A 9159-nucleotide genomic window follows, 5' to 3' on the forward strand; every position below is an offset into this window, starting at 1 on the left:
CGGCACGGAGGGGTCGCTGCCGGCCCCGGGGAGGGGAGGAGAGGCCGAGCTCTCTCTCTCTCTCTCTCTCTCTCAGGCTGGGCAGGGCTGCACACACGCAGAGCCTGTGCGGACACACGCCGGGCGCTCCGGCCAGCGCAGGGCACTCGCAGCCCAGGGTCGGCGTTGCCGCTGGAGCCGCTCCCACACGCCGGCTGCGCTTGGCTGTGCAGGGCGGTCCCGCTGAGACTGGATTTACACGTCCAAGACCGATTGTAAATCTAAGACACGATTTGCATGTCCTTCAATTCGCTGCTGGATCGGCGGGCAGTTATAAGGGGATGCGAGGAAAGTAAATGACGCTGAGGCAAGACTGTGCTCTGGAGTTTTGCATTGAAGACCAAGAAAAAACACTGAAGTTTTACACACAGAACCGCTGGTGGGCATTTAAATAAATTAAACAAGTGCTTTATATCTTTTATCTGTATAACACTGTGGGGTAATTACACCAAAAGCGATCAAATGACTGTTTCTGCACTGAGGGCATTATTCCTAAATGCCAGCTGCTTCAGGGCAGCACCTCACGAGGGACGGGCAGACCCGCCAGGCCCGCCTCAATGCTTTCTGCCATTTCTGCCATCATAACCCAGCGTGTCTTCTTGGTGGCACTTCCAATGTGAGGAGTTATTATAACATTCTTCAGCTTTAACAAGGGGTGATCCCTGGGAGAGGAAAAGAAATGCTCAGCAAGTCACTCACAGCACATTCATCTGTTATTTCATCACCTGCAGGCAGCCGGGGAAAATAATCATTAAAAATGAAACAAAACCGAATTGCATGACCCAAGCATATTCAGAGGAGTTCAAAGTGCTGCCTAGCTTGGTGGGACTTTATGCAACAAATCCTCCAAATGAGTGAGTGTGAATTTTATTTGGCTTGAACAAGATTAGGGACATTAGGGATAAAATTAGGTTTCAGCAGGACTAGTGCACATACCTCACATACTCCTACTAACAAAATTATGCAACTTCTCACATAATTTTACTCAGTTTGAACATCACATATACATCCTTTTGTATTTAATTTAAGTATGTGTCTTACCTTGGCAAAGGTTCAGGATATGTCACATCCAGAGCAGCTGCCTTAATAACTTTGTTTTGAAGGGCTTCCACCAAAGCATCCTGATCCACTACCAGACCTGAGTCACAGTAAGAAGGATATGTTTATTTTCCTGTTCCTTACTGTCCTCTCAGCATTCTTTTGGGCACTGTGGTCAGGCAAACAGCAGGGCAGGTGCAGAAGCAGCAGCTGCAGAGTGTGGTGGAGTGGGAGGGGGAAGCTTGGTATGTGCATCAGGGAATTAGCAGCATGAAATAGAGTGCCAGGCATCAGAGCAGGCTGTGCCACCCTGATGTGTGTGAGCAACAACACTGCATTAAATAAATAAAAGGCTTAAGTAGGAGGTATATAAATACACATGGGCTTCTAACACTTCAGGCTCACTAACATTTCAAAGACCTACTTTGTCATTATGTTAAATGTTTTACTGAGATATGATAATGGGTGTCTAAATAAACTAGTAATCAGAAAATTTACGGAAAATTTCAGAGGGACAGACTCTACATTAGATGTTTTCCCATGACTTGTCATGCCAGCAAACCTTAATGCAGTTTTGTTTATTCTGCACCTTACCTCTGCTGATATTAATAAGAGTGGCAGTGGGTTTCATCAGCTCCAGCTCCCTCTTCCCAATCAGTTTGTGTGTCTGTGGAGTTAGGGTCACAGCCAGCAACACAAAATCTGACTGCTGGAGCAAATCATCTATCTTCTTACAGTAAACAGCTCCAACAGCACTTTCTTCTTCCTTTTTTCTGAAGGGAAAATCCCAAAATTAAACTGCAGTAGCAAGAAACAAGGGAAATATCAAGTAAACAGTAGAGAAAATGTTTCTTTTTTGTTATCTTCGCTGTGTAGTGCAAGGGAGTTAGTAAAGACAAAGGTCAAGCTATTTCCCACAATACCAAGTGAACTGTACACATACGTGCAGTACTGTGGAGATGGAAAGTAAGAAATGGATATCATGTGAATGCACTGAATAATTGATAAACCAAATGAATTTGTGTCACAATTTCTGCTTATAATGGGGATTCTTCTCCTACCCAAAAGCAATACTGATGTCTTGTGAAAAATAAGTAATTTAAATAAGTCATGTGAAAATTACTGAGGAAACACACAAGACAGGGCAGGGGTTAGGTCCTCCCAAATCTATGTCAGCAAGAGCCTGATTGTGCTGTGCATCAGTGTTGATTCACTGCCACACTCTGCAGGCCCTGCTGGTGCACTCGATCTGTATCAGGATGAGGTTGGTTGGCTCTCATCAAATTCCCACAAAAAAAAAAGAATGGAATGGGCCTGATGGGAGCACTGGAGTACAGGGCACATACACCTCATCTAGAAGGCAGCCAACAGACTGGCAGGTGTGGCCCTTTATTGTCACATGGTTTTGCAAAGGTGAGATGTCTCTGCCTGAATCCTTGCCTCACCTAAAACCAGGAATTAATTCCTCCCAGTTTTCTACTTTCCAGTCCATTGGAATATCACCACCATGGCAGAAAGAACCCGGGAGCCCCAACTAACAGGGAGAACAGTGAGATATATCTCTACCATTCCTTCCTGGCTTGCTTTCTGTATAAATTGGGAAATTAATGATCATCTTGGAACAAGTATATATATTCTTCCACTTAAAATAAAGAGCAGTGCAAGAAGTGAAAGCACAGTAAAAAGTACAGATAACACATAAAAGTAGTGATGAAATAGAGTTGTCATGGAGCTGCAACCAGCTTTACCTCTGATTTCTGTTGTGGTACAGAATCTTCATTTCAAAGGCTTTGGCTCTTTCAGCCACTTTGTAGCCAATGGTGCCCATTCCCAGGATCCCCAGGGTTGCTCCAGAAACCTCAACCCCCAGCCAGTCAGCAGGGAAATACTCTGTGTCAGGGGAAACTGCCATCTCATGGCCTTGGAAGAGCAAAAGAATTATGTAATGTAAGGGATGTTCCAGCATCTGGTTACTTTCCCCCCACCCTGCCACTGTTTATTGTAGGGACAAGGCAGAAGCACAGGAGCAGTAATATACTGTCATCATGTTTCTGGACAAGAAGTGAGGAATGCTGCACTGCACACATGACTGCTGACACTGATTTCGTGCTCAGGACAGAAGCACACCCAGCCTCTCTTTGACAAGAAAGCAGGCAAGGAAGGCAAGGCCAAAGCAGCAGTAAGGCCAACCAGTTCCCAGCTTACTTGCAGATACACCAAGGTTGGCAGGGAAAATAAACACAGAACATGGAGGGCAGATTTCTGGGCAGCTTGTTCATAATGACTCAGATACACAGCAGCTTGGCAAAAACAGGCTTCAGGCCTCCTTGAAAATACATTCTTTTAATCCCCTTTTATTATAACTTGAAAAGCAAGACTGCAATGAACAAGTACAATGAATAAAAGTGGCTGTGGGCTGAGGGAGAAGAGGCCTGAATTTAGAGCTGTCCAAAGAAGGAACAACCCTACCTTGCCAATATGCCAGTTTGGAAATAGAATGCCAGCTATTGTCAAAAAGACAGATTTGTCTTAACTCCTTCCTTTCCCCCTATTTACTGCATTTGTAGTTTTAACCTTACTTTTACATCAGGACACATTTTCTGCATGTTTAGAAGTCATCTTTTCTATGAAAAGATTAAGACCATTTAAGTTATTACCTTCCACAAGTCTCCTGGCAGATGCCAGCAACAAAGCCATCCCCATGTCTGCAGTGTCAGTGGAAACAGCAAATGGAGTATAGGACACCTTCACCCCATAGCTGGAGATGAGTTTCAGGTCCAAGTGATCTATTCCCACTCCAGAACTTGCAACTACCTTCAAGTTAGGCAAGCTCTGGAGCAGCTCTTCATTAATAGCTGGTCTGTGGTACCACATATAGATAGCTCTGATCTTTTTGCTGAGAAATGTCTTGTTTTCAAGATACTCTTTCATGGTGATGAGATGAAAACGTTTCTTCAGAAATCCAAGATGGTCTTCATATACTCCATACCTCTCTCCTATAGAGTCAACTAGCACATAAGGCAGTTCCTGACCCTCCATGCCCTACAAAAGCAAAGAGAATCAAAAGGACATGGTCTGAAGTGATCCATTATACCTTTTTTTTTTTTTCCTAAAAACCGGGAAATTATGTGGCTCAATTAAGTGCTGTTTCCCTACTTGATGAAGGATTTGGCTAAAAATAACCACCCTTACATGCAGAGGTCTTGGTTTCTCCCTGTGTTATTCAGAAGGATGTTCAATTTCTATATAATCTTGTTAATAAGAAAACACTCCTGAATGTGTATTTAATTTCTTGTGTGTGTTTCTGAATGTGTATTCTGAATTAATAACCTGGAATATGCACTTTCCCCAAAGCCTAGGAAAGCTAGTATCTCCTTCTTGTTAGGTGATGGAGACACAGTTGATATCTTGATGACATCCATAGGCTCATGGTGGCATCCCTTATTTTGTTCCCAAGAGCTGAATAGCTGTTGGGTTTCCCTATCTTCCTGCTGACTTTGGGCCCCATTATACCAGCATCGCAGCAGCCAGTTCCATTCCACACACCTGGTGGCTGTAATCTTTCCACGTCTCAAAGCTCTGATGAGGTTAGATTGGGTGGTTTCTGCTTCCTGTCTCAATTCCCTCACTCCTTCCTGCATTTTCTTTTCTGAAGGACCAGCTTCTTGATGGAACCTTTCTTCTCCCTCCTCCCCTAGTAACTAATGATATAGACCCACTGACTTCCATGTCTACAGGGTTTTTTCCACTGCTGGGGCAAATGTAGCTGTTCTGGTTTGAGCCTCTATCTCTACTATCACCTCAGATGGAGTTTGTCCCCTTGTAACTTGAACTTAGTCAAGTTACTCTCAGCATACCAAGTATACTAACAAACAAATGAGCAAACCAACATCTCCTGTTCGACGTTCAATAATTAAAGCCAAAGTCTTGATACTTTAAGAATGTAGCCATGTGAATAGAAAGGTATCTTTTAGTCTGCAAATTTTGCCACTTTTGTAATTACATTAACCAATTATCACTGATGAGATTATCTCAGTAAAAATTGCATTTAATCTAACAGAGCTAAGAATTATCAACTATGAACTTTGGAGTTACCATGAACATAAGCTTACCGTTCTTTCTTCCGTCTCCTGCTTTGCTAGCTCTTCACTTTGTGACTGCAAAGAGCCAGGGCAGTGATCTCAGGTTAAAGCCCCCCAGGCCGCCCCTCAGCCCGAGGCAATGCTCCCACCCCGCCCCTGCCCCGCTCCCGCCCCGCTCCCCCTTCCCTCCCGACCCCCGCCCCGGAGCGCGGCTCCCGGCAAGTTCTCGCTGCCCAGGGCGGGCTGAGCGCTCGCCGCTGTTCCGGCAGGGCTGGGGCTGAAGGCGGGAGGGAGCTGCAGCGAAGGACGGCCGGGAACGGGCTGGATCGCTCCCGTTCCCAGCCCGCGGGAGCCGCCGTGCCCCGCAGTCCCGGTGCTGCCCCGGGGCCGCCTTCCCCCGAGGGGCTCGGGCCCTGTCCCCTGTCCCCCTGTCCCCTGTCCCCTGTCCCCCTGTCCCCTGTCCCCCTGTCCCCTGACCCCCTGTCCCCGCCCGTGCCGCTCGCACTCACCCCGGGCGCTGCAGCCGCACGGCGGGGGCGGAGCGGGACCGGCGGCGAGGCGGGCACTGCTCTCTGCTGTCACTTGAAGGTCTTTTCCAACCTGTATGATCTAGGAACACCCTCAAAAGCTCTCTTTGAGAGCTAAGCAGCTGGGGCAGGCTCGGGTGCTCGGACACTTGAGATGTTATCCCAACTACAGGCAGTCCTGTGCCAATTTCAGCTGAGAATGTGGGAGAATTTTTCTGACTTGGTCTGTACCATAGAATCACAGAATGGTTTTGGTCGGAATGGATCTTAAAGCCCATCTATTTCCAAACCCCCTGCTACAGGCAGAGACACCTTTCACTAGACAAGGTTGCTCAGAGCCCCATCCAACCTGGTCTTGAACACTGCCAGGGATGGGGCATCCACAGCTTTCCTGTGCAACCTGTGCCAGTGCTTCATCACCCTCAAAGCTGACAATCTCTTCCTAATCTTCTCCATTCTACTACCTAATCTAAACCTACTCTCCCTCAGTTTAAGGCCATTCCCCCTGTCCTATCACTACTCATGAAGAGTCTCTCTCCAGACTCTCGCAGACCCCATTCAGGTACTGTAAGGTTGCTATAAGGTCTCCTCTGAGCCTTCCCTTCTCCAGGCTGAACAATGTCAACTCTCCCATTCTGTCTCCATGGCAGAGGTGTTCCAGTCCTGTAATAATTTATTGGCTTTCTCTGGAGCACTTCAATAGGTCCACATCTTTCCTGTGCTAAGGACCCCAGGGCTGGATGCAACATTCCAGGTGGGATCTCACAAGAGTAGAGTAGAGAGGAAGAATCACCTCCCTCAATCTCCATACCCAGTGATGGGGACTGGGAAGTAGAGCTTCAGTTCTCAGTTCACAAAAGCTGTGCTGAAGTGATTCCCCTTGCTGTGTCGGTGGCCATAATCCACTGGGGAGGATGCCTGGCTTCTGGGATCACAGCAGCCCAGGAGTCAGGACACTGCTGTGGACATCCAGGGATCTTTCTGCTTTCACACTGTGGAATAACCAGCCATAAGTGCTGCCATGTCTCTCCTGACTACTCTATTGCTTTTCAGAAGAATTGAATTAGTCTTCTTGAATTCTGTCAAACACATTTTGATATGCTGAACATGAAGACAGTAAAATTTAACACCAATCCTCTATAAAACTGCTACTAAAAAAAAATATAATAACAATTCATATAAATTACACAAAACTATACTGTTGTTATCCTTATTATTGATGATTTTTGAGTATCAGTTGATTACATGAATTTCAAGTTTAAACAGTTAAACTTTAAAGCAAAAACTAATTAACTTGCAGTATGGAGTTACAGCATGTTAACTGGATTCTTAGTTAAGTTTACTTGCATTTTCTTCCTTAAAAAAACCCAAACATTAAATGATTACACATTACCTCTTTCACATTAAAAGTTTCCAAACTGCTTTGGTAATAAGATGTGATTGAGTAAGCTTTTAACTTACTGCTCACTGAGATAGAAGGATCATTGCAAATCCCTCTCAAAGACACAAGTCTGAGGAAGGAGACCTATCACATTTTAGTCTTGAAGGTTAAGAAAAACCTTTGGAAGGTCAACACAGTAGATTTTTCCTTTGAATATCAAATCCACAATTTTGAATGAACAAAATGAAGGAGGAATTAGTCAGAGGAGCCAAAAAATAACAGTCAAAGGAATGTTACTCCAAGCAAAAATCCAGGATTTTTGTCAAGAAGTGGGTGTGTTATGTGGTTAGATGTGGAGAAATGTCAAGAAAATGGGTGTGTAATGTGGTTAGATGTGTAGAGAATTGGATGTTTTCAAAGCTGTTTTGTGCAACTTGAACATCTGACTTTCAAGCAATAGGTTAGGAGCTGATACATCTCTACAGAAGATATATATATGTGAAATAAGCTGTCAGTTGCACCAGTGCACCATCATGTTCTAAGTAAATTTAGTTTGTAGACAACCTTACAGGCCTCAATGTAGTGTGTTAAGCTGAATCACAATGTGTGTGTACATCACTGCTGTGTGCAAGTTTTCTCTTACAGACAGGGACCTATCTACCAGCACTGTACAGAGCACTGCGAAATGAGTGAGGTCTGTGGCTATGTAGACAGAAGCATTGCATAGTCTGTGGACTTCATCCCCATCATTAAATATTGCCATGGGTTTGGCAAAATTGCCATATTGCCATTGCCATGTAATTCTGATTTATGCCTGCAGTGTTAATAAGGTGCTTACATAATAATAAGTTTTTTAGTATTAGGCTTTTGAAGTATTGCATAACCTTAAAAGACTTTTTTATAATATTATGCATACATTTCCCAGGTCGGTTGTACAGACTAGCTTAAGCTTAAAGCTGGATAAAGACATACATTTCCTATGTCTACATTAAGTTTTGTAAGGCTCTATTATATGTGAACAGGATTTGTAGGACAAAAAAAAAGCTGAGGTGGGAAGTCTGTATTCACGAGCTCGTTGTTTCAGGCAATGCCAAACCAAGTGAAGCATGTGTTTTCAGTGACTATAAACCATCATAAAGTGTTACCTGGTATCAGTCTGTCTAGTTGCTGTAGGTAAGGCAAGCTTTCCCAGCAGACTTCTGTATCAGCACTTTATTCCAGATCATGTACTTTTTGCAAATCAAAGTATTTTTAAAAACCTGAATCAATGGAATGAACTATAATGGATAATCTCTCATGTAGCCACTGCATTTTTAGATCCACTTTCTGCAATTGAGATTGAATGTATTCAATTGTTTGAATGTATTGTGTGTAAACAAACTCATCAATCCAGCAACTGATATGCAGATGTGTCTTCCCCTCCAAAGCACTGTACTGGCAGGAAGCACTTCTGAAACTAATCAGCACAGATTCTTGAAACATCTGTAGATGTAGGACCAAAATTCCAAGCAAATGCCAAACACGTACAATTGTTTAAGTAGAAGTGAAGTGGTGTACCTGATTTTGTTTGCTTCTTTACGTCTTGAGAAAAGTTTGCATGTGCAAAAGCCTTGTGTCTTTTTCACAGCTTTAGGATAATAATCTAAGAAAAGGCATTTTTTTTTTCTTTTCTATTTTACTGTATAGTAATCTTGTTTTCCAGTTCTGCAATTTACTGCTTAGCCTCTTATTTTAAGATAAATTTAACTTATTTTTTAAAGTTTATACGTGGGACAATGAAAGGTATACTGGGGGCCTCTACCTCAGAGAGCAAGGAGGTCCCTGGGGCAGTCTTAAAATTCTTGACAGCCAATTTGCTGTGCCTGAAAAGCTGCAGTGTCTTGTTTCCTGGAGCTGCAAGAGTTGGTAACATCATCATACATTAAAGTGATGGCAGTAAGTGTATTTTGGCAGGCACAGTGAGGAGGGCACTGTAGAGATGCCTAAGGCTCCAGGCAAAATCCTGGTTGCACTTAATGGCTACCTTGCTATGAATTTTACTGATAAATAATCATACTATTCATAAAGTCACTCTGCATAACAAAAGGCATAG

The 9159-nt window shown here is 43.9% G+C and overlaps 1 protein-coding gene across 2 annotated transcripts; it reads right to left on the reverse strand.

The window, feature by feature from the left end:
* Positions 1-431: 431 nt before the first annotated feature.
* Positions 432-5195, reverse strand: LOC306800200 (putative 2-ketogluconate reductase). 2 transcript variants are annotated; one of them, XM_079302123.1, is made up of 6 exons: positions 5190-5195; positions 3735-4119; positions 2826-2997; positions 1672-1850; positions 1081-1177; positions 432-701 (listed from the first exon to the last, which is right to left on the reverse strand). In XM_079302123.1, the coding sequence occupies exons 2-6, from the start codon at positions 4114-4116 to the stop codon at positions 548-550; spliced, it is 984 nt and encodes a 327-aa protein (XP_079158249.1). In that variant the 5' UTR covers positions 4117-4119; positions 5190-5195; the 3' UTR covers positions 432-547. The 2 variants fall into 2 exon arrangements, with proteins under 2 accessions (XP_079158249.1, XP_079158248.1); XM_079302122.1 differs by lacking the exon at positions 5190-5195 and adding an exon at positions 4624-4864.
* Between the last annotated feature and the right edge of the window lie 3964 nt (positions 5196-9159).

This window comes from Erithacus rubecula (genome assembly GCF_903797595.1).
Source record: "Erithacus rubecula genome assembly, chromosome: 3".
In the NCBI taxonomy this organism is placed as follows: domain Eukaryota; kingdom Metazoa; phylum Chordata; class Aves; order Passeriformes; family Muscicapidae; genus Erithacus; species Erithacus rubecula.

Coding starts and splice junctions, on each gene's coding strand:
- LOC306800200 (XM_079302123.1), bottom strand. CDS start 4,116: ATGGAGGGTCAGGAACTGCCTTATGTGCTAGTTGACTCTATAGGAGAG. Junction 2,998..3,734: donor TGCCAGGAGACTTGTGGAAG/GTAATAACTTAA, acceptor TGCTCTTCCAAG/GCCATGAGATGGCAGTTTCC. Junction 702..1,080: donor TATCCTGAACCTTTGCCAAG/GTAAGACACATA, acceptor TTCCTCTCCCAG/GGATCACCCCTTGTTAAAGC.